Source organism: Apteryx rowi, unplaced genomic scaffold (assembly GCF_003343035.1).
Source record: "Apteryx rowi isolate R43461 unplaced genomic scaffold, aptRow1 scaffold_119, whole genome shotgun sequence".
NCBI lineage: Eukaryota > Metazoa > Chordata > Aves > Apterygiformes > Apterygidae > Apteryx > Apteryx rowi.
The window spans coordinates 1,462,058-1,475,073 of record NW_020447408.1 but is presented as its reverse complement, the minus strand read 5'-3'; the positions used below and the strand labels follow the sequence as shown (position 1 = coordinate 1,475,073).

The window sequence follows — 13,016 nt, the reverse complement described above, 5'->3', positions numbered from 1 at the left end:
CCAGTGCCCTGCGCACCCCCCCTGCACCGGGGCCTGGTGCATCGCAGAAGCGAGTCCAACCACATGAGTGTCAAGAGGCTGCGGTGGGAGCAGGTGGAGAACTCGGAAGGGACCATCTGGGGACAGGTATGGCCCAGGCGTGGGGAGGCAATGGGGCATGGTGACATGGGTCCAAACAGGTCTGCATCAGCAAAGTTTGCTTGAGAATAGCTGTTGGCTATGACCTGTGCTGAGGCATTCACTGCACAGGTCAGGAGGAACATCCATGTGTACAACCCTTCTCTCTTGCTCAATGTGTTGCGGGGGGATCTGTCCTTTCCTTCCCCAGAGCATCAGGTCTTAACCACTTATTAGGCCACAAATTCAATACCTTGGCCAAGGGAAAGAATTCTGAAGATGCTATATTACAGAAAGCCTCATATTTCTTTTCATCCTTTTAATTGCTTGGACTGAAACTGAAGGAATGAGAAGATGCTCACTGGTGACTGTGGCTAGAAATCGTCTGAAATGATATTTGTTCCTGCAGTGTCCTGGGCACTGCTTGCTTTCCCTCTATCTGGATTGACCTAGGCAGGAGCTGCCTTCAGACTCATTCAGCAGCTGTAGGAGATTTTATCAAGGGGGAACTGCAAGCCTGGTTGAAAGCAGAGGAGTGATGGAGAGAGCACCAAGGCAGGGGGAGAACTCTGAGAGGGCAAAACAGAGGCTAGATGTGAAAGCTAGATGTGCTAATTCTTTGTTATCATGAAGTGATGCAGAAATGCAGTGATGACTTGAAGTGATGCAGAAATCTCGAGGTGGATTTAAGTCATTGTGGGAAGAAGCTGACCTCAGTGAGATTTAAATTCCAGCCTCTGTGTTTCTCATTGCGAAGAGTATGTTTAGATGTGCCATATTTTTCATGCCCTGAACAGTTAGAAGTGAACTGTAGGATCATCTTCTAGTCCCACAAGTACTCACCTTGTGGCAAGCACTTTAAGTACTCCATCCCTGAGTCCAGGTCCCTCTTCCCTTAGCATTCCAGGGAACAAGATATTTCTTCCCAGTGTTTTTTGGAATTTTTTGGAAATTTCCTGAGGTTTCTGGCATTCCCATTTTGTGCTTTAGTAAAGTAATCCTGCCCAAGTAGCATGCAAACAGCAGTATTACTTTGTAGAATTTCAGCTGTGTGTAGCAAGCTAAATTAGTCCAGGGGGGCAGTGATGCCAGCTGCAGAGATGAAAGGAAATGCTGAAAGGATGAACCTCTGGGTTTCTCCCTTTCTTCTGAAAAGAGAATGGGTCCCATGGGATGTGCTTAGCAACTAATGTAAAACTGTCTCCATAAGAGGTGAATGATTCACCAGACTCTGGTTTCTGCAAGGGATTTATAATGGCTGAATCTCCAGTTACAAGGGAAATGCCATCAATATGTCCTGGGTTTTTACAGGGATGCAGAGCTCAGAGTGGTGGAGGAGGGAATGTAGTACACAACAGGTGGACAATATACGGCTCTCCCCTGGGCAGCACATTACTGACTCTTTCTCCTCCTGCAGCTTGGAGAAGACTCGGATTATGACAAGCTGAGTGATATGGTCAAATACCTTGACCTGGAGCTGCACTTTGGAAYGCAGAAACCTACAAGTAAGCATGTAAATGCCAAGCGTTGTGACTAGAACCAGTCCTGGTACTAGGAGAGATAAGAGACGCTAAGAGAGAAACAAAAGGAAATGATTAATAAAATAATGTCTAGTTCTAGCACCACTGTCAGCACAGAATTCATACTCAGTATTTTGTGACTGATGGCACTGCAGATTATTAAGGTGGAGATCATTTTACAGTCTCCCTTAATTTTCTCGGTTGCCATTGTTTGTTTTCTTTCTGCATTTCAATCAATCTGGGCAGTGAAACTCAGCTGGCTGGTTTCACTCCTTGTTATGCTCAGTTCTGCTTCCCAGTCCTCATGCGCTCAGCCTGATTCTTACACTGTTGTGCCTAGCCACCCTCCATACCGCATGGGAAAGCTTATATGCCAAAAATGCTTTTCATTGCCCCGAAGGGCCTGTTTTGCAACAGAGCAGAAACTTAAACCTGCACCACATATTGTAACAATTTGTACACAGTCTCTGCTTATTATTGTCTGTGTATTAGGATAACAGCACATGTGACTAGTCAGCTGGGCACCTAATTGACTATTTGCATGCACAGATACCTGGTTATGCTAAAAGCAACAGTAGCCAACTGCAAATTAAGGAAAGAATTGCAGCTCTGTTGCCTTGAGAACTAAGGCCTGAAAAAACCATGAAACATATCTTTGTCCATAGAGGGCATTACAAGTAACTCTTCCTGTTACATATATAGTAATTTTTTTCTCCCTAAAACCTACATGTGAGGCCCAATGCTAGCTGACAGTACAGCCAGCGCACCCTCAGTTCGGTAGTGTGTTGGGTACCACTCTGTCCCATAGCTCTTAAACGTGGGCCTTCCTATAGATGCAACAACTGGGCTGTTCCACTGGGGTTACCAGGCATTACAAACGCAGAGGATGAGTCCAGTCTGTGGTGCCAAACAGTGGTGGCCAGTCCAACYGCGCTGAGGGATGGGTGGCGTTCAGGGGCACTCCTGACCTAGTCCATGCGCTGTCTGAAGGGAGGCGCGGGAGCTGAGATCAGCCTTCAGGGCAGAGCAGAGCAGGGCGAGCGACAGATCTGTGCGCACACTTGTGCACATGTGCTGAGGGAGGGATGGGCTGCGCAGAACCTGCTTGGCAGTGATGTGATGTGGGTGAGCAGCGTCCTTTGGACAGGAGAGGAAGTGAAACCGAGCCGCCAGAAGGGCAGACTCGGCTGCCTCATTTTTACTCAGAAAAGTAAAATGTGAATGGGATGTCTGAGCTGACCTGAAATGAACCTGATACCAGATGGCACACATTGGCAGAGCTAAGCAGGGAATGCTAGTTCAGGAAGATGCAAATGGGATTTGACAGTGCAAGTGGGATGAAATGGGTTTGTTCTCAGGGGCTGTCTTTTTCAGAGATGTTTCTGGGTAATCTAGGATTGTCTGTGTATTTTACCTCTTGTTTTACCTTTTTCAGCTCCAACTGAGTCTTCCATTCAGGAGATCTTTGAATCTCAGAATTCAAGGATTCCCGGAGCCATTGCTGTGTGCAAAGCATCAGTTCTCCTCTCTCTCATTCATGAGTTCACTGTTTTCAGCAGTTTTCTTCCTGCTGGAGTCGGCTGAGCCTGTCCTTACCCATGATTAAATCTTTCAGTTTCTCTTCCAGAACCAACTCTCATGCCTGAATCCTTTAAAAAGAAAGAYGTGGTTGAAATTTTGTCCCACAAAAAGGCCTACAACACATGTAAGTAAACATCACAGTGAACGTACCCCCAAAACGAACCCAGAGATGGGTCCAGGGATGTAGAGAACTGGAAAGGTAAAAGGAAGGAGGCTCAATGAGTGCATCCCAGCATTGCTATTTTTGTCTGGGCTGTTCTTGTAGCCCAGAAGAATCCACTGCCAGAGTGTTCCTCTTAGGCTGGGAATCAGCCTTGGCCAAAGACAAGGCTTTAAAAAAGGACTGAGATGGGATGTGACTCATTAGCCTGCAGAGGGAGAAGGGGAAGAGCTCACGCAGTCACATGGGGCAGTGACTGGTGTGTGGGGCAACCCCACAGCCATTAAAGAAAGGGTTATTGCAGTTCCTCCAGGATGTGCCTCTGGTAGGTACAAAGGGGTGGTGGAAGGGCCTGGTGGGATCCTGTAGAGACCCTGACTCTCCTGGCCTGCTGAGGGATGTGGGAGAGAAAGAGGTTCTGGGAATCCCTCCCAGGCTCTATCGTCCATTTCTTCTGAACCTGCCTAAGGTAAGGCAGACTGGGAGCAGATAGGGTTTAGACTTTCCAGCACCTGACCCCGAAGTCCTCCTCTCTTAGACATGTTCTATTGCTGTCTGTTGACCAGTTTTTTATCCAACACTGTTACTCAAATGCACTCTGAGCACAAGAGACAGAGTCGTGGCGTCTCCAAGCTCAGTGACAGTTTCCAGTGCAGCCCCGTTAGGGAGGGCCTGGGAGCTTTTACACCTGATGCAGGCTGGTGGTGCACATGCRAAATGATGCAGTGTCCTGGCCAGTGGCTGCAGGACCAGAGTGACTCCTCAGGGCCCCCTTGCAGACTCTGCAGAGAGGTCATGGGGCCTCAGGGAGTGAAAAGCCCTTCCTCTTCCCAGGGTTGACTCCCTCCCTGTGCCACGGTGGGCACATGGAGAAATCCATATCCCTCTCGCACTGTAGAGCAATTCAGAGCTTCTCTTCCTGGCCCTGCTTTGTAAGGCAGCCTGCCCCAATACAGCCAGCCCCTGGAGTCTGGTCCTCCCCTTCTCCCAAGTGATGTGCCTTCCTTCCTCCTCTAGCCATCCTGATAGCCCACCTCAAGCTCTCGCATGTTGAGCTGCGCCAGATCCTCATGACGATGGAGACTGACCGCCTGGAGCCTTCTCACATCAAGCAGCTCTTGCTGTACGCCCCTGATGGAGAAGAAGTCCAGCAATACCAGAACTACAAGGAAAACCCCAGCAAGCTGAGTGAGCCGGACCAGTTTGTGTTGCAGGTAACTGCACACAGTGATGTACTCTGGGGAGCGAGGAGGCCTGGATATGCAGCGTCTCTGGGATGTGCTGCTGAGAGTTGTAGAGGAGGAAAAACAGCAAAGAGGAAGCAGCCAGCAGGACTCTGATCTGCTTGTTAGTACTGTATGTTGTGCACTCAGGGATGAGAAGAGGCAGTGGGACTGGTCCAGTCTGCCTCTGAGCTAGGCTTGGGATGATGCCTGAGGTGTCTGGGAGCTGCCATGTGTTTGGGAAGCTCCCAGCAGTAGCTGTTTTACAGCTCAAGCATACCACAATATTTACTTCATGGTAAGAGTGACTTTGTCCAGTTCTGACTTACTTTCTGTTGACAAAGTCACTTGAGGATATTGGCATAAAACCTCTCTCTGCCTGTGGCAACAAACTGGATGCGGTCTGCTAATGCTACAGCAGATATCCCCAGCTGCTCTGCTGTGTTACCTGTGCTAAGCAAGTGTATATTGCTTTCAAGTGCAGGGAAAATTGCCAGGAACACCATATAGGTAGGATTTGGATGACTCAGTTAATGGCGATAGTAGTAATTTTCTCTTCTTTTGTTCTCAGATGTTATCAGTACCAGAATATAAGATCCGTCTGCGCAGTCTGCATTTTAAGAGCACTCTGCAGGAGAAGACAGAGGAGATCAAAGCTAGCTATGAGTGTATCTGCAAGGCCTCTCTAGAGTTGAAAAGCAGCAAGAAGCTGGCTAAAATCTTGGAGGTCAGAACAGTCCCTATTCCTGGTGACAGCCACTGGGGGCCTCCAGTGTCCATCAGGGAGCTTGCAAGCAGCAAGGCAGTTTGCTGGAGCCCTAAGTGCTGCTCTAGCTCCACGGCTGTCCTCTGGCCTCCTCCTGATGCAGCTCAGCCACGGCTTCTTTCCCCTGACAACTAACTCTGTTTTAGCTTGTGTGAACCCTGGCAACAGGCAGGTCTCGCACGGCCACCCAGTAACCCTGCAGCAGAACGTGCAGTTCCAACAAACCAATTGCACAGCAGCCCAGAAACCAGACTGCCCAAATGTTTCTCACAGGCTGTAAACTGTTGACAAAGACTAAGGAGATTTTCCTTTAGCTGTGGTGGAAAGGGCTCTATTATCTTTTGCTGCTTGAGGATGAGGGTTTTGTCCAGTCACTATGTCTGCATGTACGTGTGTGGTACAATACAGAACATGCAGGGAGCTCTGAGCTGCTGTCATTCAAGCCTGCTCTGGAGCCAGAAGTGGTATAACACTATGTTGATGCCGAGACAATATGCTCTGCGTGAACAGGCAGCGCTGTGTGTAGCCCAGGCTAGCCCCTCTGTACGGCAGTGTGCTCATACTAGCTGTACGCTGGCACAGGGCAGGGATCCCCGCACCGTGCCCCTCACTCTGTGAGGAGGTGCCTTCTGGAGGTCCTCGGGTCAGAGACAAGCGGTGCAGAGAGGGGCACCATGCATGCAGAAAAGAACAACTCCATCCTAGCTGGCTGCAGCTGCCCTCTGACTCTACTTAGATGATCCCCACCAAATTAATTTTAATTCATTTGGTTTTGCTTTAAAAAAAGCAGGTGGGATAAATAAGAACATGGTGTGACAAAAAACATTTCCAGATGAGAGATGAAACTCCTTAATGGCTCCTGCCCAGTAATCCTATAACACCTAGTTAAGTGCTTGGGAGGCGATGTTAGCTGCACATTAACTTGCAGTTAGCAGAAATTCACAGAGCCCCAGGATGAGATCCAGGCAAGGAGCCTTCCTCTGGCCTCTTCTCAGGGCAGGTCCTGAGATCCCTCTGTTCTTCACCAGGCACAGCTAGCCTTTCCCAGGTGAGGGAAGTCAGGAGTCCCTTCCAGAAAGTTCAGCCTGAGGGTCCTGTACCTCAAATGCTGCAAGCCACAGCATAAGGAATCGGAGAAATCTGGAGGGGAAAACATGGCTCTGGATTCCTATTTTCTTTTTAAAAGAATGCCTTAAAGATCTCCACATAAGAGCTAAAAAAGGCTTTTGGACCCAGAGAGTTTAGACGCTCTACTTACTGCTCAGCTGGAGAGTCCTTATCCTGCAGGCAGGGAGATCTCAGAGTGTGCCTAGAGACTTAGCCCTGGTCCTGAAAGGGAAATTATTGAGAAATAAAATGGCAAAATCAAATTGTGCACACCCAAAGCCTAAGACTGCAATACAAGACAAAATTCCTCCTTACATTTTAACAAAGCATGGGTATCTGCATAGTAAAGTCTGAAAGTGGCAGGGGAGCTGATTCAATGTGAGTCATGATGCTCCAGGCCACTCTCTGACCATGCAGTTCTCCTGCGGCTCTCTGTAGCACAGACCTTCTCCTGGACTGCTGCAGGAGAGGGGAAAGGGCTCCTGGGCAGCATTAAAATAAGCCATGCATGGAAGCATCCAAATGCCCTCTTATAAGGTCTTTGGAAATTTGGATCTGCAGATGGCAAATATGGTGTGCTTTCTAGCCCCTTCTGAAGATATATAACAGAAGGAGTTGGATGAGGACCAGTTCCTGTAGCTGGAAGTATGTGGGTTTTGCTGATGAAGGTTTAGTGCAGGCTTCTTACAGGAGGAGCACATGCCACTCGGGGAACCTACTGCTTGATGCTGCCAGAGAAGAGAACGGTCTGCCCCATCAGACACACGTTGTGCCTTGGGGCTGCCATGCTGATGGGCACATCAGCAGCTCTAGTCCTCCCAGGGTGCTATGATTGCCATGTATGGGTGTGATAGGATGAACAGTGTGCACAGAACCAGAGGAAGTTTTGTCTTTAACATGTATTCATCCAGCTAACATAACACACTGAATGAATTAGTAAGTTTTTACTATGATGTTCTATGARCATGTGTACCATGGCCCTTAGCAGAACTGACCTGACACAAAGGAGGATGCTTTCCCAGCTTACTGTGGATGGAAGCTTTTTATCTCTGTTCATATTGCATTCTTAGTAGGTCTCTCTGGCCCCAAAACAAGTACAAGARGAGAAGGGAGATGGGAGACAGGGTAGGTGCTGGAGGTCACTGTCAGTCTTTCACACAGGTTTCTTTTTGCAGTTTGTGCTGGCGATGGGAAACTATCTGAACAACGGGCAGCCCAAGACTAGCAAAACAACAGGCTTTAAAATCAACTTTCTCACTGAGGTAAGGAGATGAAGCATGCTTGTTCTTGTGCAGGAGGCACGAATTCCAGGAGCTCCAAGTGACCCATTTATCAAGCTTGCCCTCATACAAGGGCTTCTGAATGCTGTGGCTCCCAGAGAGAGGTACCAGTGGGAAGGTAGGGATTGTATCACAAGACTGACTTCAGAGAGGCACTAATGATGGTCTAGTGCATTACTGTGCTGGGATCTAAGGCTTACAGTCAGGTGCTAAGCTGGCCAGACCTAATGGTTTTGTGGCCATGGGATGGGAGAAAATGAGGGGTTTTATCCCACTTGGGTAGCTGAGGTATGTACTGGCAGGGCATGGGCTAGAAGGGATTCCTGGGAGGTGGGAAACAGAGTTACAGTTCCTAGGCTTGGGGAAGGAGGAACAATGCCACTAAACTGGGTGTAACATGCTGTGTAAACATTAAACATCTTATTTAAACATTAATTCAGCTAGTGTGGCTGGGAATTGCCATGCATGTAAATGCAGGGTGAACCAAGCAGAATAGAGGAGTGTCTGTGTATTTTGGTAACCACAGACAAACTGAATGCTTGGCAAAACCCACTCTCTTCTGCATAGGAATCTTCTTACTTGTTTGCTTTGCTGTAGCTGAACACAACCAAGACTGTTGATGGGAAATCCACCTTCCTGCACATTCTCGCCAAATCACTTAGCCAACATTTCCCAGAACTTCTGGGCTTTGCCAAGGATCTTCCTACAGTGCCGCTCGCCGCCAAAGGTAAATGAACAAAGAGCATCTGTAGAGAATACGGAACACATGGGGCCAGTAAACTGCTTTGTCTCCCTGTACTGTCCCTTGGTTTTGTACTGCTATAAAAGTGGTCACAAACTGCACAACACTGGCACTAGCAGGAGAGGCACAGCAGCCCAAACAAATGAGAAATGGTGCTGAGTGAGCGGACTAGGCTAGAAAGGAATGAGCTTAGTGACGCAGGAGTGCCCATCTGTCACACGCTGCCATAGCTGGGAGTGTCTAGACAAGGCTCTGTCTCTGAACTGAACCTTTTTTCAAACTTGAAAAAGTCTGGTTACCAAATTCAGACATACCTTCTGAGCCCAAATAAGGGACAGAAGAGTATGATGAAGACAGCAGAATGCCCATCTGCTCCACCCAGCCTCTCTCTCCTTTCATCCTTGATGTACAGGCCTAACCTCTGTTGATACCAGCATTATTACTGTTTGTAATAGTGTGTGGTATACAGTGTACCACACCTTGTATGCTGTGAGTTCACAGTCCAATTGTAGACATGTCACACTGAGTGAGGATCGTACGACTTGGTTAGCTGTAATAAAAATGTCACATAGACCTTGGGATTATCATCCACTTGTGTTGATGATATTCACAACATTCACAAGCTGGCTGAACGCGAACCGTGGGGCTGCGTTCTCCTTGCAGTCTCCTCTCCCCTGTCGTTTATGAATAATTCCCTTGGGAATTAGTGCTTAAAATGGATAAAGCAGAAAATTCAGGTGAGGAGACTTAAATTTTCTCCTGATGTTTATACCTGTAGCTTTCCTAGTTGATTTTTTTTTATTTGGCCTAACTTTTCTTTAAATAATGCTTCTGTTACTGAATATTCACTGCTGCACAAACTCGTACTCCTTTATACCCAATCTCAGACCTTACAGACCATATTCAAACCATTTGCTATCCAAGGCTGTGAAGCTTATCTCTCATATAGGCAACAGAGAGACATAGCTGCAGTATGTAATCTAAATCCTTGTAACAGACATTGCAATTCACTTTCTCCATTGGCTGTAGAAGACACTATGGCTTAACAGCCCAAGATAGCAAGCAGTCTGAACTGCTTATCGTTCTCTTGAACGCTGGTGCTGTGATAAGCAGATACGGAGTTTTTACATGCCATGAAAGGCCATCTGGATATTACCTCTTGTCTTACCATCCTGCATAGTACACTCACTCTGTTCCCCTCCCAAGTCAAAGTACCTGTGTATCCATAACTGCCCTTGTGCCATCGAGTCCTGCATGCTCCTTGCACTTGGCAAGGCCCAGGCTCCTTTTGAGATTCTTGGTACATCTCGCCCCGAGTGCCCAGCAGCAGCCCATGGCAACTGCTAGAGGCCAGCAGGAAGGTCTAGTTGTCTCAGCGTGCCCTGGAGTCGGAGCTCCCCCACGATGCAATGCAGACAGGCTGCGCAGAGCCATGTAGAGCAGGGCGTAGTGGGACATGCACCTTCCAGGCAGCCTGAACCATCCTGGCTGACGGCCTGTGCTTATTGCCCCAGTTTAACAACAGCAAGAACATCAGAGCTAAGTCTCGGTGACACTGTTGAATCCTCTCTTCTTATTTAGTGAATCAGAGAACATTAACAGCAGACCTTAATGACCTTCACACCACCGTTAGTGACATACAGATGGCCTGTCGCAACATGCCAGCTACTGCAGAGGACAGATTTGCAATTGTGATGACTGTATCCTTCTGTAAAAGGGGCAAATCACCAGTATGACTTACTGCCTTCAAGTAAAATCATTTAGTTGTATTTATCCCTGTTATATCATTTAGTTATATTTATCCCTGTTATATTTATCCCTAAGTAGCAATCCTGTGTCCAGCTGGTAACAAAGCACCATCTCAGCACCTGGTGAAAAGCATGGTGAAGAACTCCACCTGCTACTCATTCTTAGCCAGCAAAGAAAACGGCTCTCATGGTGACCACCAGTTCATATGCTTCTTTCCACAAGGCCACAAAGCTTTCAGAGTTGTCTTTCCTTCCACAGAAGGTGTTCTTAGAGACAGCCATGCAAGCAAAGCAGGTTCCCTTAGGGTATGGATTTAGCTTGCATTTGCAGCAGGTCCTTACTTAGACCTTAGGTGAAATCCAGCTATTTTTATATAAGCAGAAGTGATTATAATCTGTACTGGATCCGCAGTATGGCTGTTTTCCCTTAAGCCATTTCTCTCAGTCCTTTCTGGAGAGTGCCCAGCCTGCCATGCGATCTCTGGATGACCTGCAGCACAAAGCCATGGAAGACTTCAGCAAGGTGTTGTCCTTTTTTGGGGAAGACTCTAAAATGACAACTTCTGAAGCTTTCTTTGGCATTTTTGCAGAATTCATGAGCAAGTTCGAGGTGAGTTGCATTTTTAAAAGCCAGCCAGCAAGGGGGTTCCTGTTAAATGTTAGTGAAGTATTTTACTTGCAGGTGAGCTATGGGAATGAGCTGAACTTTTACTGAGCACATGTACCTGAATGCCTGTAAAATGCAATTTTTTTAACACACAATGAGACTGACAGGCTGGTGCAGGAGGTTGAGATGAGGGTTTACTTCAGAGAGAAAAACAGAAGTTTTTACTGTCTGATGTTTTTGGTTAGAGGGCTGTGTCACAGCACTACAAAGCAGATGGCAATGACTGGCGAGTCTTATGAATGTGTCCAGCGGAAAGCCTGGGGGCAGAAATGAAGCACAGCTACAGCAGAACGGGCRATGAAGCAGCTGCCCATGAAGTTCTCATCTAAGCACACCAGCCTGAACTAAGGAGTCCAGCCCGTGGGGCTCTCGGCACAGCCCCCTGCATAAGCATCACATTTCCCATAAAGGGAAGTTGAAGCCAAACCTGATTCTGCCTCCTAATCACATTAGGGTCACTCTTGTTTGCCTGCACTTCTCAATACTAGCTAATTTCAGAAATGGTGTCATAGGGCGGTTTAGGGGAGAATTAAGTCCTTGGTGGCTAGTACCTTTGAAATGTCCTCACTGTCCATGCCAGCTGCCTTTTGCCTGATGCTCCTCTGTTGTTTCCTTTCTCTCCCTGCAGCGGGCACTCGGTGATGTGCAGGTCGGTGAATGCCAGCGCAGCCCCAGGATGACCTCCCCCCTTGCCTGGTGATAGGCCTGTGACAATGTGAGGTGCAACCATTTATTGCCAACAAAGTGCAATTTGCTCCTGTTGAGTTTGGTTGTAAATATGCTGCTGTCACCTGCTAGCACCAAGCAGATCCATGGACCAAGGGGAAAGGGCAGTTTGGACACTGAAAAGGCACCACAGATGGGCCACGGATGGATGCTAGGGTGAGGCACAGGTGCATGAAGGGAAACACTGCATTAGCCTTGACAACATCTTTCTTAGTATCCTCCATCTCCAGCATATTACTGAATCACGGATTTCAGACACAAYTGGATAAAACCCCACTCTCCCGCATTTCCAGAACACACCTAACTGGCACCAGCAATCACTGGAGACCTTTCCATATTCTTATAGCCCCTGTGTGGCTATGCGCAGAGTCTTCCCTTCCTTGCAGAATACAGCCCAAGGCCTTCCCCAGGCAGGCACTGCTTCCACCTAACAGCCTCAGGGGCCAGGAGTGGATCACACCTGCGGACTCCATAGGGAGCAGGAGCAGGTCAGGCGAAGAAGGGAGCGCATGGGAACAAGAGCTGCCCTCAGTGCTAGCTCCCCTTGGCACCCGTAGGAGGAACTGCTGATGAGCCAGTCTCAGATCCTTCTCCAAGCCCGGTTGCACTTGAGAAGTGTAAAGTGGGGCTGGAGTTTTACACTGACCTTAACGGCTGAGTGGAGAGGGCAGGAGTTAGCCCAGAGGTTTTAATCCCCTGCCATAGTTGGCCAGTGACAAAGGTAAGAAAAACAACCTTCCAGAAACCTTTAGGGCCCAGCTACATGTTCGCACATATGGATCCAGTTCGATTTTACACAGTTGCTTTAGAAAACAAGAAAAGGCCCAGAGTCCTTTCTGGCTGTCAACTTTGCTTAAAGGTGTGGCAATAACTGACAGATAATGAAATCTTACTGAGAATTTAATATCAATCATCAGCGTTAGACTGACTTGAACTTGCCAGGAGGCATAAATCCCCAAGTATTTTGGGGCCTCCTTGGAAAGTACAGAACCACTGGTAGTCTAAACATTAATGGGAGTCCTTTGAAGCCTGCAGTACAGCTTCTGAGGCCAGCCAGAGACCAGTGAGAAATGTATCGCATGCCCTCCTTCATTCATCCCTGAGGGCTGCAGTCCTTTGAGTCTATCTGACATAATATATGATTTGACCATTCTTGCATGCTGAATATATTCGGGGAACTCCAGAAGCATACACGCCCATCTTTCAATGACCCCTGATTATTACTTAGATAAATTTAATTCTCTGAGACGTCCTCTGGGATGAAAGGGCTAGCAGCATTCTGTGGTCAGTACATGCGCCTTCAGGTGACACAGTGCCCCAAGAGCTTTATGGCAGTGAAATTACAGTGCGTTAATATTGTGAGGCATTACTTTGTGCAA

The 13,016-nt window shown here is 47.8% G+C and overlaps 1 protein-coding gene across 1 annotated transcript in view; it reads left to right on the top strand.

Annotated features, from left to right (window-relative positions):
• The window catches only part of GRID2IP (Grid2 interacting protein), a 61,990-nt gene extending 50,379 nt beyond the window's left edge, over positions 1-11,611 (top strand). Inside the window, exons 18-27 of the mRNA XM_026084688.1 lie at positions 5-126; positions 1,535-1,622; positions 3,265-3,342; positions 4,396-4,592; positions 5,173-5,328; positions 7,650-7,736; positions 8,352-8,481; positions 10,078-10,196; positions 10,690-10,854; positions 11,540-11,611. Of these exons, the coding sequence (XP_025940473.1) occupies positions 5-126; positions 1,535-1,622; positions 3,265-3,342; positions 4,396-4,592; positions 5,173-5,328; positions 7,650-7,736; positions 8,352-8,481; positions 10,078-10,196; positions 10,690-10,854; positions 11,540-11,611 (1,214 nt within the window). The remainder of the gene's footprint in view (positions 1-4; positions 127-1,534; positions 1,623-3,264; positions 3,343-4,395; positions 4,593-5,172; positions 5,329-7,649; positions 7,737-8,351; positions 8,482-10,077; positions 10,197-10,689; positions 10,855-11,539) is intronic.
• The last annotated feature ends 1,405 nt before the right edge of the window (positions 11,612-13,016 follow it).